The sequence below is a fragment of the Furipterus horrens genome, unplaced genomic scaffold (genome assembly GCF_987537825.1).
Source record: "Furipterus horrens unplaced genomic scaffold, mFurHor1.1.pri manual_scaffold_11, whole genome shotgun sequence".
In the NCBI taxonomy this organism is placed as follows: domain Eukaryota; kingdom Metazoa; phylum Chordata; class Mammalia; order Chiroptera; family Furipteridae; genus Furipterus; species Furipterus horrens.
In genome coordinates, this window is record NW_028327181.1 from 55363207 (window position 1) to 55390443 (window position 27237).

At 54.1% G+C, this 27237-nt stretch overlaps 3 protein-coding genes across 16 annotated transcripts; 1 reads left to right on the top strand and 2 right to left on the bottom strand.

The window, feature by feature from the left end:
- Nucleotides 1-114: 114 nt before the first annotated feature.
- On the top strand, nt 115-8510 carry ENO3 (enolase 3). Of its 3 annotated transcripts, none has more exons than XM_090292189.1 (13): nt 115-228; nt 1803-1889; nt 2131-2226; nt 2396-2454; nt 2649-2718; nt 3301-3434; nt 4443-4665; nt 4773-4970; nt 5173-5374; nt 5795-5903; nt 6061-6119; nt 6206-6600; nt 7990-8510. In XM_090292189.1, exons 2-12 carry the CDS (start codon nt 1805-1807, stop codon nt 6273-6275), a joined length of 1305 nt encoding a protein of 434 aa, XP_090148315.1. In that variant the 5' UTR covers nt 115-228; nt 1803-1804; the 3' UTR covers nt 6276-6600; nt 7990-8510. The 3 variants fall into 3 exon arrangements, with proteins under 3 accessions (XP_090148315.1, XP_090148313.1, XP_090148314.1); XM_090292187.1 differs by lacking the exon at nt 115-228 and adding an exon at nt 511-577; XM_090292188.1 differs by lacking the exon at nt 115-228 and adding an exon at nt 1055-1155.
- On the bottom strand, nt 7051-11336 carry SPAG7 (sperm associated antigen 7). Of its 2 annotated transcripts, none has more exons than XM_090292191.1 (7): nt 11123-11336; nt 8563-8630; nt 8249-8337; nt 8028-8112; nt 7834-7923; nt 7577-7733; nt 7051-7465 (listed from the first exon to the last, which is right to left on the bottom strand). In XM_090292191.1, the coding sequence occupies exons 1-7, from the start codon at nt 11205-11207 to the stop codon at nt 7356-7358; spliced, it is 684 nt and encodes a 227-aa protein (XP_090148317.1). In that variant the 5' UTR covers nt 11208-11336; the 3' UTR covers nt 7051-7355. The 2 variants fall into 2 exon arrangements, with proteins under 2 accessions (XP_090148317.1, XP_090148316.1); XM_090292190.1 differs by lacking the exon at nt 11123-11336 and adding an exon at nt 9276-9836.
- Nucleotides 11145-27237, bottom strand: CAMTA2 (calmodulin binding transcription activator 2). 11 transcript variants are annotated; one of them, XR_016514190.1, is made up of 24 exons: nt 27157-27225; nt 25801-25889; nt 25554-25657; nt 24435-24502; nt 24218-24353; nt 23559-23645; nt 23162-23315; nt 22726-22860; nt 21197-22140; nt 20442-20568; nt 19099-19233; nt 17073-17188; nt 16252-16436; nt 15850-15928; nt 15454-15676; nt 14954-15240; nt 13810-14006; nt 13345-13528; nt 13068-13139; nt 12939-12959; nt 12602-12771; nt 12359-12433; nt 12082-12257; nt 11145-11207 (listed from the first exon to the last, which is right to left on the bottom strand). XR_016514190.1 is itself a non-coding variant. In XM_090292180.1 (23 exons), exons 2-23 carry the CDS (start codon nt 25829-25831, stop codon nt 12194-12196), a joined length of 3594 nt encoding a protein of 1197 aa, XP_090148306.1. In that variant the 5' UTR covers nt 25832-25894; nt 27157-27237; the 3' UTR covers nt 11410-12193. The 11 variants fall into 11 exon arrangements, 9 of the variants coding, with proteins under 9 accessions (XP_090148306.1, XP_090148301.1, XP_090148299.1 ...); XR_016514191.1 differs by having other exon boundaries at nt 11179-11237; XM_090292180.1 differs by lacking the exon at nt 11145-11207 and having other exon boundaries at nt 11410-12257; nt 25801-25894; nt 27157-27237.

Genomic DNA, 27237 nt, shown 5'->3' on the forward strand with positions numbered 1-27237 from the left:
TCCTGGGCTGGGGGCTGGAAGATTAACCGTACGGGGCAAGCGGAGCGGGGAGGGGAGCCGAGGAGAGGACCGCGGGAGTGAGTCATTCGGCGGGCGCCGGTCCACCACCGGCAGGAGGAGCTCCCTGACCCAAGCCCGCCGGCCGACCTGCCCAAGCCTTGGCGTACCTCCTCTGCAGCAAAACTCGGGGCGGACCCCGCACTCCCCCCAGAGCTGGCAAGGCAGACAGTTGAGTGCAGAGACCCACTTCCCTGCAGGGGTGCTAGAGGACCACGAGACTGGCCCCAGGCTTTCAGACACTCACTAAAGGCCACCCCCTCCTCCTGTCCATTCATTTTTCACTCCTGACTCAACATCATTCGCTGACGGGCTGGGGCCGCGCCCTGAAACGCCCGCAGTCGGTGGGAAAGGGTCTCCTGACTGACAGTCAGTGCTGTCCCAGCGCTATCAGTAAGCAGCCGCGCCTGCTCCGAGAGCCAATCTAAATTGGTCTCCCTGCCCCCTCCCCCCCCCATTGCTGGCCCGGGAGGGCAGGATGGGGTGGAGCCCGGAGAGACCGCTATGAGGACCCTGAGAGGTGAGACCCTCTCGCTTCTGAATGAGGGGTTCAATTTTAGACTTAAGAGCTTGCCCAGAACCCCCGGCTCCTTCCCCCACCGAGGGCAGAGACAACCCCTGCCTGCCATGTGAGCTGAGCATGTGTGGATGTCAATCCAGCAGCCCCTCTTCCAGGCCCCCTCCCCAGCCTTGCAGGGCTCAAATTACTCCTGGCCTTTCCTAAATGGCACTAGTTCCTCTTTAACCTTTGCAAAAGGGGAATATAATCCTGGGGAGGGGAGAGACCTTCCCCCATTTTGAAGTCCCTTCCCTGCTCCTCCCCAGGGGTGGAATTAAAAGTAGGGGCTTTTTATTGGGGGGACGGAGAGAAAGGACAGGCAGTCATTGACGTTTGGGAAGGGGGCTTTAGGCTGTAGTGGGCACTTGGCTGCCAGTCGGGTGTGGAGGGGGAGGGTAGAGAGGGAGGAGAGAGGCGGGGCTGGCTGGGGGACTGGATGGCTGGAAATAAATGCCCAGCCTGAGAGGAGGTGAGCTGACATTGTCCCAGCTGCCACCTAGACTCCGAGCTCACCCAAAGACCCCAGCCAAGATATCCAGGTCTGGTGAACCTTGCAGCTCCAGGAGATGGGAGTGGTAAAGGGTGAGGGTGGTGATGGCTTGGAGAAAATAAGGGAGATGTCAGCTTTTTCCCCCCTCCTGGGACTGGGGGTGCTTAAGCCTGGAGGAGTTGGAGCAAACAGGATGGAGTGAGTACCCAAGGATAGGGAAATGAGGCTGTAAAGAGAGGCAGACAGAGGTGGATAGAGAAGGGTAGTTAACAACTGGATCCAGGTGGAGAATTTGGGGCCCCCAGGGACCTGAAAAAGACCGAGGAGCAGGAAAATGAAAACCAGAATAATGGCAGAAGATTTGAGGGCTAGGAAGCCATGGAGAACAGATTGCTTGACTAGAAGGGTGGAGGGAGAAGGCATAAATGCACCTTTTTGGGAGAAGACATTCAAGGAGTGGTGGAATCACCGGTTATAAAGGAGAGGCTCCTGGATTCTTAGGATGGGATGAGGGGTGGAATAGGAGCTGTTCTGAGTGGGGGAGGGGGCTGTGCCTGCCTCTTTGGTCTATGACCTTTCTGTGGGATATTTTTAGCTCCAGCACCTGCCTTCTTGGGGTGGGGAAGACTCTTAAAGGGCAAGGGATTTGGGGTTCCTTAAGGGATCAACCATCCACACTCGGCCTCTGTCCTGCAGCCATGGCCATGCAGAAAATCATTGCCCGGGAAATCCTGGACTCCAGGGGCAACCCCACGGTGGAGGTGGACCTGTACACAGCTAAGGGTAACACAGACTCATTGAATTGGTTACCTTGGAAGACCCCAATGCCATCTAGCCTTTGCCCCCCAACTGCCCCACATCCTCACCAGAGCTCTTCCCAGGCTTTCCTCTTTCAGCCTGGCTCCCCTGCTGGGAAAAGCACTGGTCTGTCTGCACTGTCTCTGCCACTGGGCTCAGAGAGGAGGCCTCGGTCCTTTGGGGGTGGGTGGAACTCTTTGTGATCCCTCAGTTCTTCTCATCCCAGGCCGATTCCGAGCAGCTGTTCCCAGTGGAGCTTCTACAGGTATCTATGAAGCTCTGGAACTAAGAGATGGGGACAAATCTCGATACCTGGGCAAAGGTGAGGAAGACCAACACTGGAAAAGCCTGTGAGGGGTGGTTTCAGGACGTGAGCCTACAATGTCTACTTGGGGTAGAGGACTGGAACCCAAAGCTCTTGCAGAGCTGGGGTCTACAGGAAGAGACCTGATTGAATCGGAGATCTGAACCCCCTCCTCCGTCCTCTCTAGGTGTCCTGAAGGCTGTGGAACACATTAACAAGACTCTGGGTCCCTCTCTGCTGGAAAAGGCAAGTTGGAAGAGCCTGCCACTCCTACCCCTGCCTCACCCCCACCACCCCTGCCACCTCCTCCCAAGCAGCCCCTGCTTGGGAGAGACTAATCATCTGTCTCTCCAAAATACCTGCACTTCTTTCTCCTGCACATGCCCTGACTCTTGAGAAATCTGACTTCTGCTCTTCCCTCCTCAAACCTACCCTTTCAGAAACTAAGCGTTGTGGATCAAGAAAAAGTTGACAAATTTATGATTGAGCTGGATGGGACTGAGAATAAATGTGAGTGAAAAAGTAGGGATAGGTGAAGGTATGGGAAGCTGGGTAGGTGGGGAGAGACCATGGGGTTGAGGTCTGGTTAGGATTATTACTGTGTCCCACATTTTGGGGCACACTGTAGCTGGATGGACTTTTATTCATTCCACAGGCATTTCCTGATGCCTGCCCTCTGCCAGGCCTGGACTGGCTGTGGGCACAGATGTGAAGCTGACACATTCCCTTAGGGTGGGGGCGCCCTGAGCACCTCGGGCCACTGGGAAGAGAAATCTGTTAACAACTCTTAATGGCCAGTGGTTTGGAGTTCTGGATTCTTCCCAGGGTGTCCAGAGGGGACTTTTTTTTTTTTTTTTTGGTGAGAATGAGAGAAGAGAATGAAACATCAGTTTGTTGATCCACTTATTTATGCATTCATTTGTTGATTCTTGTGTGTGCCCTGGCCACGGAGAGAACCTGCAACTTTGGCATATTGGGATAACGCTCTAACCAACTGACCTACCTGGTCAGGGCCAGAGGGGACATTTGAGGAGATGACCCTAAACCCTGGGAGAGAAGCTCTCACCCTTTCTTTGTGCTTGTTTCCTTCAGCCAAGTTTGGGGCCAATGCTATCCTGGGAGTGTCCCTGGCTGTGTGCAAGGCTGGAGCAGCTGAGAAGGGGGTCCCGCTCTACCGACACATTGCAGATCTTGCTGGGAACCCAGACCTGGTCCTCCCAGTCCCTGTGAGTACAGATGCCCTGCCAGATCTCCCAATGACAGAATTGCCCCATCCAGCGAGAAGTACATATGCAGCCCCCTGAAAGTTCACCTGCCATACCCAGCTCCAAAGATACGGTTTCCTGAAATGGAACCTCTCCTGCAATTTTGCTGCTCCTTCTTTCCCACAATCCAAACCTTCCCTTAAGCCTCTGCTTCTTCCCCTTGACGTAACGGAGTTCCTTCACATTCCAACCCTCGGCTCAATAACTCCAGCTTCTTTTTCTGCCTTCTACCCCAACCCCCAAATCAGATAGAGAGCTTCTTCATGGCAAGGATCTTGGCATTTTTTTTGTATCTTCTTTAATCCTTATAAAACCAAATTCCCTCTTTATGGAAACCTTTGAATCTAATGTCAATAATAATGTTACAGACAAAGCCTGAACCTATGAACAGCTTTATACAATAAAAGTCTATTTCTCAAAAAAAAAAAAAAGTATTTTACAATTTATTGTTACTTACTAGGCAGACTGTATAAGAGCAAGAGCTCTGGAGATAAGCTTTTGGGTTCAAATCCTGGCTTTGCCTATGTGTGAATTGTGTGATCTTAGGCGAGTTATTTAACCTCTCTCTGCCTCAGTTTCCTCATTTGTAGAATGGGGGATACTAATAGCACCTAGTTCATAGGGTTGTTTTGAGAATGAAATGAGCTAATAGAATCTGTGTAAAAGCACTTAGAGCAGTGCCTGGCCTATAGTAAGCACCATATCAGTGCTAGCTATTGTGTAGCAGGCACAGGCTAAGAACTTTACATTCAGTTTCTCTAATTTTCAGCATAAGATCCTGCAGGGAAATAGGTGGTACATATTCCCATTAGAGAAATGAGGAAAGAGGCTCTGAGGAATAAAATTACTCATTCTAGATAACTCAGCTAGTAAGTAGGGAAGCAAAGATTCCACCTCGACACCTCCTCCCCAACTCTTCTTGATCCCTCATACCTTGGCCCAGGTCTGAACACCCACTCCTCCTCTCAGGCCTTCAATGTGATCAATGGGGGCTCCCATGCTGGAAACAAGCTAGCCATGCAGGAGTTCATGATTCTGCCTGTGGGAGCCAGCTCCTTCAAGGAAGCCATGCGCATCGGCGCCGAGGTCTACCACCACCTCAAGGGGGTCATCAAGGCCAAGTATGGGAAGGATGCCACCAATGTGGGTGATGAGGGCGGCTTTGCACCCAACATCCTGGAGAACAATGAGGGTCAGTGCGAGCAGTCTGAGGGGCAGAACTCCTGGGTCCTCACAGAGGAAGGGGCTGTGGAGATGGGGTGCACCAGAGCCTCAGGTCTTCTCTTGAACTTCTCCTAGCCCTGGAGCTGCTTAAGACGGCCATCCAGGCAGCTGGCTACCCAGACAAGGTGGTGATTGGTATGGATGTGGCAGCGTCTGAGTTCTACCGCAATGGGAAGTATGATCTTGACTTCAAGTCACCTGATGACCCCTCACGGTACATCACTGGGGAAAAGCTGGGGGAGCTGTACAAGAGCTTCATTAAGAACTATCCAGGTAAGACCTCCTCAGGTGTCCCAGTGTACCTTCCCGAGTACCTGGCAACTGCCCAGCACACAGACTTCAGAGCCTCCATTGCCACCAGCTTGGTCCTTCCAAGCCTTAGCACCATTGCAATCTCCATCCAAACCCTTCTGACTTGTCATTCCTTCATGAGGCCCTTGGACCTTTAACCCAATTCTGCCCCATCCCCCACCAGTGGTCTCCATCGAAGACCCCTTTGACCAGGATGATTGGGCCACTTGGACCTCGTTCCTCTCGGGGGTGGACATCCAGATCGTGGGAGATGACCTCACAGTCACCAACCCTAAGAGAATTGCCCAGGCCGTTGAGAAGAAGGCCTGCAATTGCTTGCTTCTAAAGGTCAACCAGATTGGCTCGGTGACCGAGTCCATCCAGGCGTGAGTGCCTCCTGGCCCTGGGGTGCACCATAGCCTTCCTCCACCCATTTCTGCCTATTCCAGCTGCAGCCCTGCCTTCAGACTCCGAGTCTACCTTTCCTTTGGCTCCTATCCCATCGCACACTCCTGATCTCAAGCCTTTGACTAACTCTTGGCTTGACCCCAAGGCTTTGCAATTGTGACATGCCATCCCACTCCCACCTTGTACCATTCTTTTCTTCCTGATTCTGCCCTTCTTCCCACCAGCATCTCCTGAACCCAAGTTCAAGATCAGGAATCTCTCCTTCTCTTCTACTTTCCAAGAACTTTAGTCATCACCTCCCCGCAAAGGGCCTACTCCCCACAACAGAAAAGCCCCATTCAGCCCCTGGCTTTCTGAGGAGGTCCCGTTAGGTCTTAACGGGTGTCCTCTCTACCCAGCTGCAAACTGGCTCAGTCTAATGGCTGGGGAGTGATGGTGAGCCACCGCTCTGGGGAGACTGAGGACACATTCATTGCTGACCTCGTGGTGGGGCTCTGCACCGGACAGGTACTCATGGCTCCCTGTTGTGTTAGAACGAGTTTTCTTGGGGTCCCTAGCCTCCTGCCTCTGAGTTGCATGACACCGCAGGCTGCTTCCTCAGGGCCAGGCCCAATCCCTCCTCCCCAGCCTCATGCAACCCTTAGAATCTCTCTCCCAATCTCAGATCAAGACTGGTGCCCCCTGCCGCTCAGAGCGTCTGGCCAAATACAACCAGCTCATGAGGTACAGTGGGTGCAGTGGGCCTGGGTGTGGGGAGCTGAGGGCCGTTGGGTAAGAAGGGCGCAGCTCTGATTTGGTCTGCCTTCTAGGATTGAGGAGGCGCTTGGGGACAAGGCCATCTTTGCTGGACGCAAGTTCCGTAACCCAAAGGCCAAGTAAGAAGCTGGAGGCCCCAGGACCCCACAGCGTAGATGTAGGCCTTCAACCCCTTCTCACTGAAATAAACACTGGTGCCAACCAAGACAGTGGTGTGCATACTCCTTTGTGGGGTAGAGGAGATGCTGGTCTCTGGACTGGGGAAGACAGGAGGTGAGGGAGGAAAGGGAGAATAGATGTATAACCTGCTTGGACAAAGAGCAAGTTCACATTTTGGAAGGAGGCTTGGAGAAGAAGGTGCCACATGTGAAATGCAGCCGGAGGCACAGATGGAACATGGAACCAGAACAGGAGAAGGGAGGATGGAGAGGCTGGATCAGAACTGCCAGTGAGTTGACGTACAGTCTGTAGTGTGTGCTAGTGTTGAAGTCAAGGGCTTCGTGAGGATGATAGTGAAAACTAGAGCAGCTACCACTTCTACGGAGCTCAAAGATCTAGAACTGCTCTAAATATATGACATAGAGTGACCTATGTAATTTTTGAAATAGCCCTATCAGGTAGTTACCATTATCATCCCCATTTTATGGTTAGGAAACTGAGGCACAAGGAAGTCAAATACCCCACCCAAGGCAACGGGGTTAGTAACTCACAGAGCCAGGATCCAAAACTAGGCTATTTGGATCTAGTGATGTGCACTTAGAATACTATCTCTTATGAAAGCACCAATACTTGGCTATCTTTGTCCTATACAAACAACAATTTAATACTGCTCAAGCTAAAATCACTTCTCTTCCTCTCCAGGACCCACCTTGTATCTCTGTTCAAACAAACCAAGACATTGGGTCAAACAGTGTTTATTGAATGTAAAGTAACCCTATCCCCATGGGGAAGAAAGTTCAAAGGAGAACAGAGAATAATACAGATTAAATACCCACCTGGGCATTCACACTGTCTTGCATACACACATACACACACCACATACATATCCAAGCTCTAACAGTGACAAATCAAACACCTGCTTCCTCCAGCCTAAGTAAGTGATGGCTGTTAGGAGGTGGTTCAGAGGTGGGGCTCCAGAATGGGTTCTAATAGCAGCAGCCTTGTCCCTCTCTGCCCCCGTCCTGCCCCAGGGAGCTGGGGCGCCTAGGAGGTAGGTGGCAACTCTTCCCCACTCTGCCGCAGACGCTTCTTGGCTCGGATCTCATTCATGGCCTCTTCAATGGAGCGTGTGTCCCTCTTGTTGGCCACAGGCACTGGGGGCAGAGGGAAGGGTAGGGAGGGACTGGGACCCCTGTGCCTTAGCCCTCCCCTGCCCATCTAGTGCTCCTCTCCCTTGCCCTCCCCAGTCCCTACTGTGGCCTCACCACAGCCATAGGTCTTGTTGGCCTGTAGCACATGAGCCGCCTCCTTGGCTGCCCCCTTGCCGATGAGGTGGCTATACTTGTCCTTGTAGTTGCTGGGGGGGCTCACCACCACAGGCCCCTGCCGAGCTTCTTCCTCCTCCTGCTGCTGAGCCAGCTCCTAGGGGTGCAGAGGTGGGGCACTGGTGCTAAGGGGCCTGACCCCAACCCCTCCCTGGTGGTGGGCTCCAGGGCTCCAGGGACTGCCAGGAATAACGCACCTTCAGCTTCCGTTTCTCTTCAGCTTTCTGAGGGTCCCACTCCTCTCCACGACGATAGGAGTCCAGCTCTTCATCTGAGGGTGCAAACTCCTGAGGAAGAAGGGATGATGGGGTCGAGGTTCCATATACATGTTTCATCTCATTTCTCTCCCCCAGGAGGGTACAGGAGAGAGTGGGGAACTCAGGCCTTTCACCTTTTTGAAGATCATGACATAGCGACATTCGTCATCTTCCCCGAAGGAGAAGGATGTCAGGCCAGCCACTTCCACCACATCGTGTCTGGGAAAGGAGGACAGAGGGGAAAGAGCATGTAGAGCCATGAGGCCTAGCACCCTCCTCTTGTGGATTTCCATGCTGGGCCTTTCATGCCACCCTGATCACCCTTTTTCTGCCTCCCCGAGTCCAAGACACTTACAATATGCTCCTCTCTATCTTGTTCATTGGCTGAAACTTTTTCTTGATCTGCCCACTGTCTTGGATGAAATCTGACACCTCTTTCTCCATCTTGGGAGAGGGAAATTGGAAGAAGATATGAGATGATGGCTCTGCCCCAATATTCCTTTCCCCAGCTGGGCCAACGGGCCTTTGCCTCCCCACACCTTTCCCAGCCTTCATGCCATGGCCTTGCAGGCTTCATCTCTCTTGAGACATTTAAAAAAAAAAAGTTCTAATTCTAACATATCGGATATCCTTCCTGAGGCTGCCTTTGATCTCTCCAGTTGTTCTCACCCTTTTACGAAACTCCACTTTCTGTTGTTTGTCTTGCTCCTGTAGCTTCTTCAGGCGGGCAGCCTGCTCTGGGGGGTGAGAAATGGCAGCATGAGGCCAGGGGCAGAAGCATGGGTGGGGAGAGTCTGTAAGGCTTCAAAGGAGGTCTGGTGTCCACTGGGAGGTATCAGGCTGGGAAATTAGGGTTACTGTTTATTCACCAAGCATTTATCAATATTTAAACCTGGCGCTGTGCTAGACCCTGGAGCACCAAGATCATTAAGACATAGTTTTGCCCTTCAAGAGCTGTTTAGTGGGAGTAGCAAGGATTAGAATCATGCTTAACCTCATTTCCCAATCTCACTGGGGAAACCAATTAACAAACATTTATTAATACTAACAATATACAAAGAACTAGAAGTTACCTGGGAAGGAAAGGACTAAGCCCTGGCCATAAAAAGTTTATCATCTCATTGTCTACATAGGAAAGGGGACATTATCTAACTTCCTATATTTTGTAACCTCCCCCCAGCGCCCCCACTACTTCTCACTTCTACAGACAGGATGAAGCTGAAATGGCTAATCTGACACCCTTCTCCTTTGGGAGTGTAAGTGTTCAAACTCAGCTGTAGAGGAACTTCCCACCCTTGCATCTTAATGTTGCCTCTCCACTCTTCTGCCATTTCAAATCCTTTGTGTTCTTAAGGTCCACTTCTTCCACAGGATGTGAATACCTTTAGCTGCACTGACCTCTTCATATCTTCCTAATCGCTCCATGCCTTTGCACGTGTTCCTTCTGCTTGAAGTGCTTTTCCTCCTCTTGCAAACTTTGAGATCCACCATGAGTCAGAGTTACTCACTCTTTCCTCAGGGGCCCACACACATTCAGACATCCACTATTACATGTGCTGAGAACTAATATAATTTAACTGTCTGTCTCCCCTAACAGACTACATGCTCCTAGGAGGCAGGGACCCTCTTCATCTCCTATCCAATTATTTTCTGTGGCCCCAGAGCCTGACAGCTTAGGGGCTCTCATCTATTTGACAGCAAGGGCTCTGACCATTAGTGCGTCCCATCGTGGTCACTGAGTGTTTCCTAACTGGTTTGAGCCTTCTCTTTGTATCTGAGGTAGCATAAGATTATGGTTAAGAACATAGGCTTAAGTCACACCTGGGTTTAAAACCCTACCAGTTAGTAACCCCATGACCTAAGGCAAGTGACCGAACTCTGAACTTCAGCTTCCTAGTCTGTCAGCTGCCAGTGCTGAACCCAACCTAGACAGTCATGGTGAGCATGACATAATTCCAATTGCCAGTTCCCATTATGCTCCCTCCTTCAGAGCTTTCAGATACACACCTCTGCCTGCAACACGTTGCTCCCCATCTCACTTACTGTATTAGCTTTTCTTCATATCTCAGCTCACTGCAGACTAAGTTAAGGACCCAGGTAGCCGCTCTAACAATTTTCTTTCAAAGCATTTACCAAGTTGGTTATTAAACTCCCGTGTGATCATTTCATCAATGCTCCATACTATGGGCTCCTGAGAGTACCCCTGGCCTGTAGCAACCGTTCAGTAAATAAGGGATATTTCGGTATTAGGCAGCACTTGATGAGCGGCTTTGAAGGCATCCTGACTGCCTGGCTCCTCTCGAGCGGGTGGGGAGCGGGTGTCAGGGACCGGGGTTGCCCGTGGTCTCAAAGCCCGCAAGGTTGGGGGCTGGGCTCCTCCCCAAGGCAGTCATTCTGTCAAGACTCATTCACATGCCACTGCACGAGCAACTCAGGAGAAGCCTGCGCCCCTTGGCCGCGTCCTAGGCAGGCAACTGAACTCGAGCCCGCCTGCAGGGAAGTTACCCAGAGAACACAGGCGGGGAGCCTACAGCCAATCGGACCGGGCAGAGGCATTCTCATCTCTCCAATCACCACCACTACCCGCCCGAGGATTTCAGGAATGTAAGGCTACAGCTGAAAGGGTTGGAAAGAGACAGAAAAGACCGGGTTAAACCGAGTAGGAGGGGCATAAGGGCATAGAAAGAACCCAACAACCAATTGGAGGTGCCGGGGCTGGGTGGGTCAGAGGAACGGTCCTTAATAGGTAAAACCTTTAAGTTAAGATGGCTAATAGAGGTGAAAGAATTGCGGATGGGCGTGTCCTGGATCCAATCAGAATGGGAATGGGTCGTGGGACACTCCGGCCAGATGGGAGGAGCTGAGTGGCCGAACACGCCCTCCTACGACCCGAAGGCGGGCAAAGAACACCAGGGGTTGGGTGGGGTCGGGGGGCAGCCAACCAATCAGAGCACTCCACTAGCGGACAGGCGGGCCTTTCTGCGAACGGGAAACAAGGACTGAGAGGCCAGCATAGGAAAAGGCAGGAAGCTGGCGCTAGGCTTTGGGTAGCCAATCACCGTCCGCTACCAACAGCGGGCGGGTCAGCCAGCAGCCCTTGTAGGGACGCTGGGGGGGTCTCTGAAGGGGCCTGTGAAGGGTCTTTGAAGAGGCGGCACCGTCTAAAGAAGGAAGAGTGCGGTCCTGAGAACTGGGTGAAGAAAGGCGGATGTTAATTTAGGATCCTCACCTCGGGCCTTGCGCCGAGTCTCCTGGTCACCGAGGCTGGGTGGCTTTTCCATGGAGCTCAGGATGGAGCCCAGTAGGTCCGCCATCTTGGGAGTGACAGAGAAGGGGCGGTGCGTCTTAAAGGGAAGGGCGAAATGCCTTTAAGGCCGGAAACGCGTCGGAGGTCGAAAACCTTGTACTGGTCCGCCCCGGCGCTGATCTGAACTTGGTGTGCCGGGCAGCCTCCCACCAGCCGAGGCCCCGCCCCCTCCCGGCCCTGCCCCGCGCAGACAGAAGTCGGAGGCTGGCTGGTGCAGCGATGTTTAATGGCAATTCGTAGAAATCAAGCCCATGCACAAGTAGAAAGTGTTCATGGAGCCCGCAGGAGGCCCCCGCCGCGCCCGGGAACCACAAGCCCGCCGTGCAGCCCTCTCCGCGGCGCCTTAAATAGATTCTTCTTAATTATACTCTGTATGTTACATATTTACAAGCCCCCTCCCATGGGGGATGGGGCGGGACTCCACAAAGCGTTCCTATTTACAGCCCCCCTTTGGCCCCGAGGTTGGTGGCCAAGAGTCGGAGTGACGGGAGGTAAGGGGGGATGGGGGGGGGTAGGCAGGGCCAGAAAAGGAGGAAACAGACGCAAACATGCGGAGTCGGGTAGGGGCGCGGTCAGCCCTGAAACACGAGGGGCGAGCGGGCAGCGAAGGCAGAGGTGGGGCCAGGCTGATACATTCAGAGACACGTCGAACAAATAAATAAGGCAAGTCAGGGTGAGGCAAGTGCAGGCAGGGAGGGAGCTGTGGCGAAGGGACAGGCAGGGCTCCGGAGGTCACAGCTGAAGATGCAGGTATGTGGGGCGTGGGTCTTAGGGAGCAAGGGTCCAAGAGAGGGGACACGACCCGGAGAGAAGAGGAGCTGCGGGGGTGGGTGGGGGAGTACAGGGAGTTCAGCACTTGGGAGGGGGAGGAGGGTAGAAACCTAGGGACCTCCAAACAAAGTGACAGGGAAAGCTGCCGACAGGGTGCTCCTCCTTCCCCAGAGAGCCCTCTCCCTTAAGACTGCTAGAAGCGGCCTCCAGGGCCGGAAGAGGTCAGGTGGCCAGTCCAGGTTGGGGAAGCCCTTCCAACTCCTGGTTCTGCTTCAGTTCCCTCATCCTGCAGAGAGACACGGAAGAAGTCAGAGGAGACCAGCAGATCTGGGGAGGTAGAGTGATGGAGGTGGCAGAGCAAAATCCAGCAGGAGAATGGATGAGTACCTATGTCGGCAGCGCCGCAGGAATCTCATGATTTTTCGGGCTGCCTGGTCCTGCTTCTTAGTGAGAAAAGAGCCTCTGGTGAAAAAGAAAGAAAAGATGAGACCTCACACAACATTCAGGCATCCCCTGTTTCGACCCCTTAGGGACCCTAGCAAGGAAGGGCAGGTGGCAGGACAATGAGCTGGGTGTCCATGGGCAATGAGCATGGATGCAGTGGGCAGGCACAGAGGGCTGGACCCGTACTTGTTGCGGGCAGGCAGGCTGCCCGTGGGCCGGCGGCGGTAGGAGCGATAGTGCTGCTGGATGAGCACAGCTGCCCTGCGGCTCTGCTGAAACCGCTTCTGCTCATAGTAGCTTCGGAACTTGCTCTGGATCAGGATGGCCGCCTGGGTCATCTTCTTATAGAGTGCAAACTGTAGGGGTAGGGAGAAGAGATGGGCTGAAATGGAGGGACAGAAACCCAAACCCATGAGGGTCACCCCAAGTTCAGCTGATGCAGATCTCTTTCTCTAATCCACACGCTCATGAAAAGGCTTGAATCATCACAGACCACCTCACACGCAGACCTCATGCCTAATACCTTAAGTGCAATCCAGGTCAGCTTGTGGAGAAAGAAGGGGTGTCAGGGTTCCAGCAGCATTCTGGATGCTCTGGGCTGGAATGGGTGATTGTGGTTGTGGGTTATGCTTTAGAGAGAGAAGGGTCTCACCTGCTTGTACTTCCGGTAACAGCGCTGGATCACAGCTGCTGCTACCTCCTGCTGCTCCTTCAGCCACCGGCCCTAAGGGGAAAGAAGGAAGTCTTAGCACCTAACCACCCGACAGACATGTGATCTGTCTTTCCAACTTGCTTGAGGTCCCCTGACCCTTCACCCCATCTGAGCCTTCTCTGGATGACCACTCTCCCTCCCTAAGTCCTGGGAGCCCACAGTCTCCCCTGATTCAAGATTGTGTAATTCATCCCCTGAGACATTCCAGCCTCCTGACCTTGTACTTTCGGAAGGCTGTCTGGATGACTCGGGCTGCTTCATACAGTTCCCGCTGCTCATGATCCGATAATGTCAGCAGGGCAAAATCACTCTCCATCTTGCCACTGGCAGATGCAGAAAGAAACTCTGCCCAAGAAGGTGCTGGAGGGACAGCTAGGCGACCCCGCTCCGAAGACAGTTCGCTGTACGGTGGGGAGAAGGCAAGTCATAGGGAGCAAAGTCCCTCTTCTCCTGCCTAGGGGCTGCTGCAAAGGGAGACACTCCCCGACCCCCGTCCCCCACCCCCACCCCAGCAACAGAGCATGCAGAGCATGATTTCAGAGCTCATCAGCGAGTTCCAATACCCTTCTCAAAGGCCCCTGAGGTCTCTGCCAGAACGGAGCTTTGGCTACGAGGAATCTGCCTTCCCCCTGCCCATCTTCCCTTGAAGAAGAATCTGGAGGTTTTGCCCTAAGCTGGTCACCTGGGAGGGGCAGAGCTGGGGAAATGGTCCACATTCTCTAGGTAGCTGGCCAGCCAGGACATGGTCTCGCTGAGCCCCAGGTTCCCTGTCCGCTCCCGCATTGGGGCTCCAGCCTCAGGCAGCCCCACAAAGCCCTCTCGTTTAATCCGCTCTGGTGTGGCTTCGATGATCTGCTTGGCCAGTGAGATCATGTCCACCTGGATGGAGAAGCTGGGTGAGCCTTGAGGGGTCCCAACTGCCAGATGTTCCTGCCCTGGCACACAGCTGTAGCCTCAGTCCCCTTCCTACCTTGTTTTTCCTCTCACCACCAGATGTGGCCTCAGGGATTGCTGTCCTTTCTAACCCTATCTTTCGTGGCCACTGTTCCAGATTCATTCATTTATACTTACTGGGCTTCCACCTGTGTTGAGAAGTTGTGGAGAATATAGGATAGGAAGAACATACTCCAAATGGATATTCAAGAACTGAGCAAATGAAGGATTTAGCTTTCCAGGCTGACTGCCCACTGTCGCGCCCAGTCTTAGCCATGCAAGCCGACCAGCACATCCTGCCCGCAGGCTTGGTCTTCAGCTTACTGACCACAGGACACGCTAGCCCTGCCTCTACTCCAGGCCAGAAGCCTGCAGCACTTCCTGCTGGCCACATGTAACAGCCTATCTTGTGGAGGGCTCTTAAGTTTTCTGTACTTTCAGTGCTACCCAATTAATCCATTCACCTCTCTGAAGCAGGATTGTGCTCAAGTTCTTGCTGCTACACTTGAAGATTTACTATCTCATCTACTTAATCAACAAGACTTTCTTAGCTTTTACCATGTTCAAGGCTCCTCCTCACCAAAGGTCACTGCCAACCTCTTTTCCACAATCCTCCCAACTTCCCTCCATCACTCTGGTTTCCCAAGACAGATAACCCCTACAATCCAGCTCTAATTGAAGATATTCCCCAGAACTTTGAACCTCTGATGCCTCATGACTTCTGAGTCAGACTCCGATAGAAGCTAAGCAAAGGATTACCTTGCTTGTCCAAAAATGAGGTAAATAGTCCTTTGCCAGACTCAAGTAAGGCTGTTTCATGGACTAGTCAGCCTCACCACAGCCCTGCACCCCACTCTTTCTAGCCCCCCTAATTCCATCAGCATAAGCAGTACCGGGATTACGTTCACAGCCGGTGGGCTGTAAGCTTCCTCTGGAGCAGCCCCAGCAACCGCAGCTGGTGAGGTGGGCGGCCCTTTGGGGTTGGTGGCTTCATAGTCCATGAGGAGTAGGGGGGCCTCCGGGGCACCAGAGGGGAGCTGGCCTGGGACCATCTCCATAATAATCTCAGAAGCAGGCAGAGGAGCTGGGGGAGGACTCCCATCTGGGGCACTAGAATAGGCTGATGTGACAGAGAAAGTGCCGTCTGACAGCTCAGAGGGCGAGGAGACACTGCTCAGACCTGGAAGGGGAGAGGAGAGGGCGAGGGTAGCCATCTGCCATCCCTTGAGTCACAGACCTGCCCTGTCTCTTGCCCTCTCTCCCTGTCCTTGCTAGTAGTGCCTCCCCATTACTGCCTCCTCCCCTCACACTTCCTGTCTCCCACCATTCAGCTCCCCCTGGCCCATCCTTCCACCCACATGCACCTCTGAAAAAGATCAGGGACAACCCTCACCAGTATCTGGACTGGAGGAAGGGGGTGACAGGGCAAGTGGGGGCTCAGCTGAAGCTTCCTGCCTCTGCAGTTCCTCAAGGCAGCGGGCCAGGCGCACATGACCCCGGGAATGAGCCACAGACAGGGGGAGGCGGCCCAGAGAGTCGGGAATGCTCAGCGCCTGTCGGTTCCAACGGAAAAGCAGCACAGCAGCTTCCAGGTGTCCCAGGGCACAAGCCCACATCTGAGGAGAGGGGTAGGGAAAGGACAGGAGTGGGGGGACAGACGTGGAGGGGAGGCCTGAGGCCCTTTCCCCTGGCGGCCACATCGTCAGCCCCTTTCCCTCCCTCCCTCCTGCAGACCCCCCCTTCCCGCTTCCCATTGCCCTGCGTGCCCTCAGGAGTCCAGCATCCTCACCAGAGGGGTGCAAGAGAAATGATCCACGTTGAGCGGGTCAACCTCTTGCTCCAAGTCCAAGCTTCCGGTCTCCACACTTCTGGAGGGTTTGGGAAAGGTACATCAGAGCCCAGTGAGGGGAAAAGTGGGCAAAATGGGAACATCGGAACTGAAGGGACAGGGAAACAAGCTGTCTAGAGGCACCCTAGTTGGTGGGCTGTGGCAGTCAGAGATGAATAAATGTAAGGAGGTCAAGAACCAGTGTAGTCACTCGGGATATTAACATTGCCCCCTACAAATCTTCCAGCCCCTCTTCCTTCCCAGTGACCCCAACTCCCCCCTGGCAGGGCTCCAGTCCCCCTCGGTCCCCTGGCACTTCTATCCCAGTGGCTGCCCAGCCCCCTCCCTGCTACCCCTGCTCACCGCCACTGGCTCAGGGTCTCGATGAGGCGGGCGTAGCCCTGGGCAGCAGCCAGGTGTAGAAGGCTCATGCCCCGGAAGGGGCTTCCGTGGGCCAGACGTTCAGGACCCCTCCAGGTGGAGCGTGGGATCATGCTCTCTACCAAGACCACCACCCGTGCCTCGAACCCTGGCCCCTGGCCTTCATCCTGCAGCACACACACCCTTATGCAGAGAACTGAGCATCTGGTCCTCTGGCTTCGGATGGCCTTGACCATCCCATACCTGTCCTCTCAGCTTCTAATTCTGCCCCCTTCCACGTTTCTCACTCCAGGTTCCCACCACCCAGACCTCTGATGGCCCATCAGTTCTCCCAGTTCAAGTTCCTGGGTGTCCCCCACTCCCACAGCCAACTTTCTCTAGACCCTCTGGCAGCCAGACCTCACACACCCTTGCCCCTGTTGTGCCTCCACATGGCTCAGATCAGCACCATATCCACAGACAGCTTCTCCCCTTCAGAACCCAGAGTTCTCCCCCAGTCTTCCTTCAAAGACTCAGGACCCACAGAGCACTGCGCCCCAACCCTCCTGGTCCCCTCCCCCACCCTCTCCTTCACCTCCACCCTTCTTCAGACCAGAAATAGTCTGAAGCCTGTCATGCCAAGAGGGTGCCCAGAATAGCCACTCTTGCCACAGGGCGGGGGTGGGAGCAGGGTGACATCAGGGATTAGGGAGGAAGGCTGGCTGAGGAGGCCCGGGATGGGAGAGTAAGAAGTCACACACTGGAGCCATTTTCTTTAGGAAGACCCTCCCCCTGTTCACTGTAGACCTCCCTCATGGAAGTACCTGAATTGGAGGCACATTGGGACCCTGGCAGGGTGCCTGCCCAGCTGCTGCAATCTCTGCCATCCGCTTCTCCATCTGCTCCAGTCGCTCCAGTATGGACATCCGGAACTGGTTGTCTGTGGGGGGGAAAGGGATGGGAGGCTTAGGGGGCAGGGGCTGGGGAATGCCCTGAACACCAGAGCTGGACCTATTCCAGGGTCTTGGAGGTGAAGACACAGAATCTTCTTCTTTCCTCTTCCCTAAAATAACAGCGCCTTTACCCACCCACATCTGAAATACAGGCCACGACTCAGTCCTTCAACTAGGGCTCTTAAAGCTACTCACCAACCTAGGACCAGAATCCAGAACCATAACTGTGTCCTTCAGAACACAGACAGTAGGAATTCCCACACAGCATCCAGCCCTGAACTGCTCGATTATACATACACATGCATTCCCCCTCCTCCTAGGTGAACAGTCCTATCAGTTCTCCTTGCCCCAGACACTACCTTTGTCCCCCATGCTGGGGCTGAAGGGCTCCAGGGTCCCTGCTCTCTGTTAACCGCTGCCCAAAAGAGCTCAGGAACTCTGATTTGAAAAGCACCGCCCCCTCCTCCTGGCCCCCCACAGCTGTCCACAAAGAGGATGGTGGGGAGGGAATGTGACAGAGATGAATAGCCACGTCCATTCCTCCTCCTCCCCCCACCCCATGCACAAATACACACGCACATGCACACATCCCAAGCTATATCTGTCCCCTCTTGAGATCACACAAGGACAAGGAGGCGAGGTGGGAGGGGATCGGAGCTATGGAAAAACAAGCACAGAGAACCAGGGTGGAGGTCAGGGATGTTCTGAGATGCCAGGCTGAAGTGGATGAAGGTACAGAAGTGATGGTGGGGAGAAAGGTGGAGAATGATGGGCAGAAACACAGGTATAACAGAGGAGGGAGAGCAGAAAGGATAAACAAGGTGAAGAGAGGAAAGGAAGGACAAAAGAAAGCTAGGACTGTACCAAGCAACAAGGAAGAGAAGAAGAGGGACAAGTTAAGACCCTGGTCCAAAGAGGAATGGAAAGAAGAACGAGGGAGGCGACACACAGGAGAGACGATATGACTCAGATGAGGCAGGGACAAGAAAGAAGGTGAAAAGCAGTCACAGCGGGACAGACAAAACAGGCCTGGGAGACCTGGCGAGGCTGGAAGGTTGGCTGCGGGGCAACCCACCCGCTTTATGAAAGGACAGCTCTGAGCGTGAGGCAGGCCAAGGGCGAGCCGCGAGCTGAGCCAGCCCAGCCAGGCTGAGAGAGAACAGGGATGGAGGGAGACACACTCAACAGGGTGGCAGCGGAACTGAGAAGCTAAGAGGGAACAACAGAGACACCCAGAGGAGAAGACAGAGAAGCGCAAACCTTGAGAAAAAAGCAGGAGCAGAGAAACAGTTCTCAAAGCCACAGGACAGATAACCAGGGAAAGAGACAGTTCTACATTTGAATAAATACACACACATACACATATACGTGTATTCATCTCTGTGTGAATAAGGCAGTATGTTTGTATGAGAAAGTACCCCATGATATGAAAGTAGTAGATATTTACTGAGTAGTTCTATAGGCAGTTTTTATTTTCTACTTTGTGCTTTTCTGTAAATTTCCTATAATAAATCCATCTTTATAGGGGGGGAAACAATAAGAAAAGTGAAATAAACGTGTATATATATGTACATGTATGTATAATATATACACATTTATGCATATCCACATATATTGCTCTAGACTCTGACCCTGCTCCCGCCTCTTGGTCCCGCTTGCCTAAAGCCCATCATCCTTTGCGGTAGAGACGACAGGGAGAGCTGAGGCAAAGATGGTTCCAAATTGACAGGGAAGAGGAGGTAGGGGAAGTTTGTTGCTACATTTAGAAATGACCAATGAAGCAGGAGTTGAGGAAAGACTGGTAAAGGTGGGCTAGGTGGCAGCCACCTGACTGCTAAGGGGTCATGCTCTAAGGTTGTGGGGCTTGACACTTGGGGTCGGAGGGCCAGGTACTTACCATCCAGTGACAACCAGTCAAGCTGAGTACTAGGCAGTGACAGGAATCGGCGGGCTCGATACTCAAAGAGCACAGAAGCAGAAAGGGGCCCCTCCCGCCCGGCCACCTGCAAAGACACCAGCCCCACCTCATGGGCTGGGGAGGGCAGGGTCAGTGAGGAGAGCGCTTTCTCCAGCTCCTCCTCTGGCCCTGTGTTAGAGCCACACGTGGTCATTTCACATCGGGCCCCTGCTGTGGGCTGAGGCCCCTGCCTTCAGTGGCCTTGGAACTAGCTGGGAAGGGGTTCCGTTCATTTGAGAACTTAACACCTGCTATGGACCAGAGACCCCCTGGACTCTGGACCCTGTAGTTAAGGATATTTGTTATTCAGCACAAAGGCCTGGAAGCTGAGGGTCAAAAGACATCTGTACTTATAAACAAGTTGATGGTAGATAAATCCAGAGGTCATGGCCCTGTTACTAAGATGGGGGGAAGGAGAGCTAGCTGTTCACCAATGGTGTCCAATGAGAGCTATGTGCCAGGACTCTTCTTGCCAAACCCCAGCTTCTCGGTTTCATCCCTTTCCATCCATGCACCACTGAACAGTGTGCTGAGATGAGGGGAGGACACATTCACTGACAACAAAGCTGTCAACCTGTCCCTCTGGTGGTCCCTGAGGGTCCTACAGTAAGGCTGACTGTTGAGTGCAGGGTAAGGGGCAAGGGTGGTGGTGAAAGGGCCGACACAAGCCTCGGCGATGGCGTCTAGACCAGTGCTGTCCAACAAAGCTGTCCTCAGTGACGTGGAAATGTTGCCCTGCACTGTTCAACAGGGTAGCACTAGCTACATGTAACTACTGAGCACTCAAAATGTGGTTACTGTGGCCGAGGAGCTGAATTTCAAATAGGCACATGTGGCTAACAGCTACTGTGCTTGATAAGACAGCACAGGTCTAGAACCAATGTCCTCCAGTCCCAAGACTGCTTGGAGGGGACTCACATCTTTCCCTTCTCATTCTCCCAAGAGCCAAGGATTCTGACTTGAAGCCAGAGGCCTGAAGGGACATTAGAGGTCCCTTGGGTCAAACGCCTGACCTTACAGGAGGGGAGGCGCAGGACCTAAGAAAGGAACAGATATATCTAAGGTCACTAGTCAGGTGAGGAGTAGATTTCCTGGACCAGAACCTAGACCTTCTGACACTAAGCCCAGACTCATCTGCCTGCTGGGGGACCATGGAACTCAGCCTCAACTTTGGATGAGGTCTTTGTGCTCTCAGGAATTCCACAAATTTGTTCCCAGTGCTTCTTGGAAGTTCTAAATGCCCATGTGTTGGTCCCTTCCCCCACTGTTCCCAATCCCCATACCGGGACAGTAGCAGCGTAAGACACCAGGCTGGACAAGTGACGCTGGCACTGCGATGTGATCAAAGACACAGGAGTAGTGCTCGGAGGCCTCCGTCCAAGGACCTGTGATGAGCACCTTGACCCCACCCTGCAGACAGAAGCCAGAAGGCCATGGGACCAGAGCTCTGTTTGGTATTCATTCACCCACTCATTCATTAATTCAGACCCTGAGAGAGTAGCGACTATGTGGCAGGCCCTGTGCTAGAATCTGGTGGTACAGGACCCTCTGGGGTAAGGTCAGCTAGTCTGTCCCTCCTCCCTGCCCTGCACCTAAGTCCGCAAGCCTCACCCAAGGCAACGAACTCATTTGCAGATAGCTGTCATCAGGAGGAAGTCCTTTTCTTAGCCCCCCCCCACCTCCGCACTGTAGTTCCTCCTTTCCCTCTCTAGGGCAGCACAAAGCAGAACTTCTCTAATGAGGAACAGTCTTAGCTTCCTAAAGTCTGCAATCATATCCCAGCTGTGTTTTTTCTTCTCTACAGAGTTGCCCCGTTCCTTCCCCGTGAAAGTCACCAAGGGAATGAAGTCCCCTGGGCACGTGGGGGACTCACACAACCATGTGGAAGGGGAAGGAAGGGGGAAGGGCGAGTCAGAGGAACTATGAAAACAGGAAAGGAGCTACACTCTAGAAAAATACAGGTTGGGAGAACTAAGCAGCCATGGTAACTAGGCCACACACCACCTGGTAACAGGAACAGAGGGGCAAGGAGACTCACCTCCGGGTAGGACCACTCCGGGGAGAAGTCTGTGATGGTGCTAAGAGAGGGGGAGAGCTGGGGGGTTGGGGCACGGATGCTTGGAGCTTCGTCACTGATGAGTTCTCCCATAAGGTCTGGGAATGATGAAAGACCGAAGGGCTCCAGCTCGCTGGTCCCACCAGCTCCTCCAAACAAGGCCTCCCCTCTTCCTACCCTGGCCGACGGCTCCAAAGGGGCAGGCGAAGGTGTGGGTGAAGGAGGGGGTGAAGGTGCAGGTGGGGCAGGCCGCTGGGCCTTGAGCTCCTCCCCACTATCATCGTCTTGAATGAAGAAGCAGTTCCCCCTTTTCCCACCTGCTCTTGACTGTGGAGGGGGACCCCGAGCAGCCGCCTGGGGCTCCAGGGCAGCAGCAGGCTCTAGGGCAGGACAGGGGGTATGGGCAGCCTCTGCCTCTGGGAAGTCTGGGCTTACCCCCTGCCCGCCTCCATATGTCTGGCCCCTCTGGGGGCTGTTGAGAAAACGGTCAGGGTCAAAGGCAGGGCTGGGAGGAGCTGGTGGGACAGAGGGCTCAGAGCCTACAACCACAGCCAAGCTCATGGAAGGGTGAGGATCGGCCTGAGGAGCCAAGTGCCTGGTGGGTGTCAAGCCCCCCGTGCGCTGCTCCAGTCCGGTCAGGAGGAGGATTGCAGTGCCTCCTCTTGATGAACCCCCTTGAGAGGTGGGAGGGCTAGGTCTGATCTCTAGGGGTTCTGCAAAACCTGATGAAGAGGAGGAAGAAGAGGAAGAAGATGATGGGGAGGTATGTGCCTTGGGGAGCTCTGGGGGAAGCGGTGCTATCAGTGGAGGGGGGTCAGGGGGATGGGGATGGGGAATAGAGGTCAGGGTTAAAGCTCGGGGCTCCACTTTAGGAGAGATGATGCGGTGTTTCGTGCTGCTGCATTTGTGGGTAAGGCTTCCAGAACCTGGAATGAAAAGAAGAGGGGAGGAGAGAAGGGATATGACACATTTTCTCCAGCCTTCCCTTACTGGAAGCCTTTGCCATTTCCTGGGACACCGCGATATACTGACTACGAGGAATAGTACTTAGTGTGGCCACTGGGGGGCAGCAGAAATACTTAACCTCCCCCAAATTAAACAGGGCTGGAGGAGCCTGGCAGGGGAGAACTGAGGGCTTGGAGAAAGAGTTGAGAAAAAAAAAAGTAAAGTCATAAAAAAAAAAAAAAAAAAAAAAAAAAAAGACAAAAGGACAGAACCAAGGGGGTAGCAATTACGAATAAAGCTAAGACTGGGTTTAGGTGGCAGTGCTGAGGTGGAAGGAGTTGCTAAGGGTAGAAGGAAGATAAAGAGCCTGGGCTGCCAAGACTCAAGTAAAAGGAGCTGGGGCTAGCGTGAACCCAGACGGGAAAGCTTCTGTTCAGTTGGCCCATCTTTCTGGGACATGCAAATCAGCATGCAAATCCCAGCAAGACAGATATCCCCCTCGCTTGAGTATGGCAGTGTGCCTAGACAGGAAGAGAGCTCCAAGATTGGGGGCGGGGGTCACTAACCAAGGCCCCCACTGCAGAGACAGGCATGGGTTCGGGGTGCAGGCTTGGTCGGGTGAGTGTCCAGAATCTGCTGCACCAGCTGCTCTACAGAGAACTCCTCTGTCCCGTTCCCACAGCTCCACTTGATGCCGTGAACTAGAGGAGAGTCGGGGGGAAGTGCTATGGGACCCCCACAAAAGTCCCCAGAGCACCTTGATGGCTCCTTCAAGCACCTGAGATGTTCCAAGACTTCTGGCCAGGTGCAAAGAGGCCAGCAGCTTCAAAACTGCCGGCATTTGTAGCTCAAAGCTGTCACTCACCAGGAAGCCTAGCACCCCTGCAGGAAAGCACCCTCTTGGCTTGGAGGGAAATGGCCACCCCACAGGCTCCCGGTGCCTTTGGGAGGCCCCTGCTTCCACTCTCCCCTTGGAGCGCTGTCCTAGCCCTGCTGCCTTACACATGGGCTTCAGCTGTCCCAACAGCTCCTCCCGGGACCACTTCAGCCACTCTCGACGGTCACTGCTGATGGAACAGAAGATGGGGCTACAGCCCTTTCCACAGTCCTCCAGGGCTGGGACGTTCAGGTAGTGCACAAGGACGATGTCAGGGTTCTGAGGGCACAAGGGCACACACACAGAGCACCATGGGGTCCTGAATCCAGAGGCTCCGCTTCCTAGTCCTCACTTCGTTCCCAGGCACCCCCACAACCTCTTCCCCAATCTCAGGCTCTCTCTATCCCCAACCCCCTATCTTCCCAGGCTCCTTTTCCCACTCAGAACCTAGTCATCCTTTCCGACCTCATCTCCCTCTAAGAGCCAGGAGGAGTGTGGCCCCCTGAGCTCTTGCAGCCTTACCTGGAGCAGCCAGTAGCAGCGCCGATGGAATGTGGGGACGATGGAAGAGTGAACGTAGCAGCCATAGAGACACTGCCAGGAGACAGGCTGGGGTGGGGGGAGGGCTAGTCTGCTCCCCAACTCTTCCTCTGTTCAGTCCCTTTGCAGGAATCCCAATCTTTCCACCAGTTCCTCTTCAACCCTTACCCACTGCCACCTACTCCCCACATCTTTAAAATCCCAGCACCCCAAATCATAGATGAGGGATAGGAAAAGGGAACAGTGGGGCCCGGGCCTTACAATGAGGACCACATTTGAGATAGGGGCTTCCTAGAAATCAAAGGGCAGGGCAAGAACATATCTGAGATAAGGAGCCATGATATGGGGAAAAGAAACCTATGCTTAGAGGTTCAGTACTTGGACCCCCGAGGAAAATGCAAGAGAGGTGAAAGGACGGCATCCGTGTCCTCCAGGGGAGGAACGGCCTCAGGCCTGAAGAGTTGGGACATGGGTGGAAATGGGATGTAGAGGGTGGGCTAAGCTATCAGCCAGCTGACTCAAAGTGAGCAAGAAGAGGGGGTGGTGAGGCGGACGATGGCATCAAGCCCTGGCAGGGTCAGGAACCAGATAAGGGCAGAGAAGAAAGGGCCCGGGGCACATGAGTCAGATGCCTCACTTACCTCCATGCCCTGGACCTTCAGCTTCATGTGGTCCTCTCGCGTGGTCTTCCCATCCTTCCGCTTCTTCCAGAGATAACCATCCTTCCGGTACTTCACCTTCTTGCGGTTGTAGAGGATAATGGAGCCATTCTGAGGTCTGAAGAGGGAAGGGTTGGCCTTGAGTTCTATAGACAGAACCCAGGACCCCTCCCACTCCCACCTTCAAAGACTTTCTCACCTTGTCTTTGGGGCACAGGATAGCCACTCATCATGCTTCTCAAAGGTGATCAAGTAGGACGCAATCTCCTGCAGGAGAGGAGGTACTCAGGTGGGTGTCCCCTTCATGCAGTCTCAGCCTGGCCTCCTGTTCACCCCCTCAGTGTCACTCTGCTGAGTTCTGGCAGTTAGCTCTTCATCATTCTTTGTTTGCACTGCAATTATTTTACTCTCTCTGAATTCCACTTTTGTGCCACTTCCTGACTCGGAAAACTTCAATAGTTTGACACAGCCAGGAATTTCAGATTCCTCAGCCTGACTCCAGGGTTCTCCCTGACCAGGGATCAAACCATCATTTCTACATTCGCACTATTTATACATATTGCACCTGCCATTCCTGCCAGACCGGTCCATTGATTCTTCCCTGAACTTGTCCTGCGCAGCTACCTCAATGCTAGTGCCATACGAGCCTGAAGCGCCATGTATATACCTCTTCATATCTGGAAATCCTAGCCAGCCTATAGATCGAATCCCTTCCCACACCCCCATGGGGCCTGCTGACCTCACTGGCCCTTCCTGCATTTACAACAATAACACACACACATACCTTTTTACTGACAGTTCTCTTCTAATCAAATAATCAAATCAATAATGACCGATCAACCACCAAGTACATACAAAGCACTGGGTGTGGGGAGAACAGAAGGTGTGCAACACAGGACCATGCCCTCCAGAAAGAGCCAGCATCTGGTGGTTAAAAGTAGGAGCTCTGGAGTGAGCTAGATAAACTACAAGGAGTCAGTCAGTTTCCTCCTCTACACCACGGGGATAACAGTGCTTGCTCTACCGCATTATTAGAGAACTAAGTGAGATAACATAGGTCAAGTGCTCAGCACAGTGCTCAGTTTGTAAGAAATACTTCAAAGGTCGTAGTCATTATTTTTACTCAGTTGCAGAGACCAAGAAGCGAGCTCCTATGAGGTGCAGGTCTTTACACCTCTCTTATGATCCCCAAAGAACTCAGAACAGTACTCTGCACTTGGGAGTGTGGACAAACACATGAAGACCCCCCCCACCCATCCACCCTCCTTTAGTTCACCAAACCTTGCTAGGCCCTAATACCCTAAGCTCCTTAGAAAACCTCATTTGTATTCCACCGTAGCCGCTCTGGAGGCAGCAGCGGACAGCGAGGAAGACACTCCAACAGCTTCTTGGGGAGGAAGATCTTCAGGTGGTGGCTGTTCTCTAGAGGGAATCAGAAGAGAGGGCTTAGCATGCTAGCTCAGGGACAAAGAGCTGAGTCCAGAGCACTGGGGTAAACTGAAATGACAAGGAGAGCAGGGAATCCAAGAATTACAGTCACCACAGGGCCTGGATTGTGAACTCACCAGCAACCTCGGTGGTGTCCTTGGTACTCATGGTGAGGGCTCCAGGGGCAAGGTCACCCCGGGCCTGAGGGGCCGGGGGGAGGGGGAGTCTGTGCTGGGAAAAGAGAGAACAGGTCATGGCAGGAGCCCCCACACTTATCCAGGATAAGCAGGATGAAGTGGGAGAGGAAGTACAGAACTGAGTCATGACACCTGGGAAAGATGAGGAGAGGAAGGGGATCGGCTCTGATGTGAGAGGAGAGCCAAGGAATGGGGGAGAGGGAGAGCTCAGACATGGTGCCAGGAACCAACTGAGAGGGGAAGACACGATGGAACAGAGTAATCAGGAAGAGTGGGGTGGGGGAGGGGTGGAGTTGGCAGAGCCGGCGCCCTACAGCGTGGGCCCTAGAGGAGGCTGGGGCTTCGGTGGGGTCAGGTCCTGGGGACTGGGATTCAGGGCATCCAGTCCTCGGAGAACAGCTTGGCAAACAAGAGCCTGGATGCTGGGGTTGGGCAGAAGATCTAAGTCCAAGTGGAGAGCTAGGCCTTAGGAGACACACCCTGAGTCCCTTCTCTGTTTGAATTTTCCAAGAGGAAAGACAGATCTGATAACCGATCCCAACCTCTGCCTCTCTGGTACAGGCTGGTCAAGGCCTAGTACAGTCTGGGCTAGACACCCAGGACCCAGCTTCCCACCCTCCGGACGACGCAGAGGCTGACAGCCCTCTCCACCCCTTACCCACCTCTCCCCCCCGCTCCCCAAACGCCTCTGCCTCCCCTGGCCTCCAGGCCTACCCTACACCATCTACCACTCTGGCTCCAGCCCGACCCCCACCCTCCTCTGGGAACAGATGGGAGCTGCAAGAGGCTCTCAGAGCGGGCTCCGCCAGGTGTTCGAGGATGACGATGGGGAGGAGACCCCTCCGAGCTCGGGTGCGTGGGTTGGGGTAAGGACTCCGCCCCAGGATGCAGGTGCGTAGTCCCTGCTAGGCCGCCTGCGAGGGTGCGGACCGGGCCGGGGGTGGCCCCCCACGGTGGGGCGGTGGTCCCCGGAGAAGCTCGGAGGTGGGAGGGTCCTGCCTCCCGTCCGCAAAGAGGGGATGTTCGGGAGAAACTGCGGAGCAAAGTGCGCGGGCGAGCGGTGGGCGAGGGGCAGCGGGGGTGCGGGGTCCCTCAAGCAGTCCCGTCGCGGTAGGTCCGCGGTGGGGCCCTCCGAGGAGCGGCGCCCCCTGGCGCGGGGGAGGAAGACGGAAGCGGGCCGTGCGGGGACCCTAAGAAAGAGCGGTGGTCTCCCGCGCGGCGCGCCCCGTCCGGGCTGGTGGAGTTGCGCCCCCTGGCGCGAAGGCGGGGAGGCGGGCAAGAGGTCCTGGCTCTTACCTCCCGGGGTCCCGCAGGTGACGGCGGCAGCGGCCATTCTACCCCACACCGACCCCCCCCAGCGACGGCTGACAGCGGCGT

Bases quoted from the DNA above. Each gene is read 5' to 3' on its own strand.
- ENO3 (XM_090292187.1), top strand. The intron at 4,666-4,772 runs GTCAGTGCGAGC...AACTTCTCCTAG, and splicing joins CATCCTGGAGAACAATGAGG to CCCTGGAGCTGCTTAAGACG. The intron at 5,375-5,794 runs GTGAGTGCCTCC...CTCTCTACCCAG, and splicing joins GTGACCGAGTCCATCCAGGC to CTGCAAACTGGCTCAGTCTA.
- SPAG7 (XM_090292190.1), bottom strand. From the start codon at position 9,384: ATGGTGGATCTCAAAGTTTGCAAGAGGAGGAAAAGCACTTCAAGCAGA. The intron at 8,631-9,275 runs GTATTCACATCC...CTCACCCCCCAG, and splicing joins AGAGGTCAGTGCAGCTAAAG to AGCAGGCTGCCCGCCTGAAG. The intron at 7,734-7,833 runs GTGCGTTATTCC...CTGCACCCCTAG, and splicing joins AAGAGAAACGGAAGCTGAAG to GAGCTGGCTCAGCAGCAGGA.
- CAMTA2 (XM_090292182.1), bottom strand. From the start codon at position 26,075: ATGTCTGAGCTCTCCCTCTCCCCCATTCCTTGGCTCTCCTCTCACATC. The intron at 19,234-20,441 runs GTATGGGGATTG...TGCCCTCCCCAG, and splicing joins CTTACGCTGCTACTGTCCCG to CCCATGAGGTGGGGCTGGTG. The intron at 12,772-13,067 runs GTGAGACCCTTC...CTACCCCTACAG, and splicing joins GTTACCGGAAGTACAAGCAG to TTTGCACTCTATAAGAAGAT.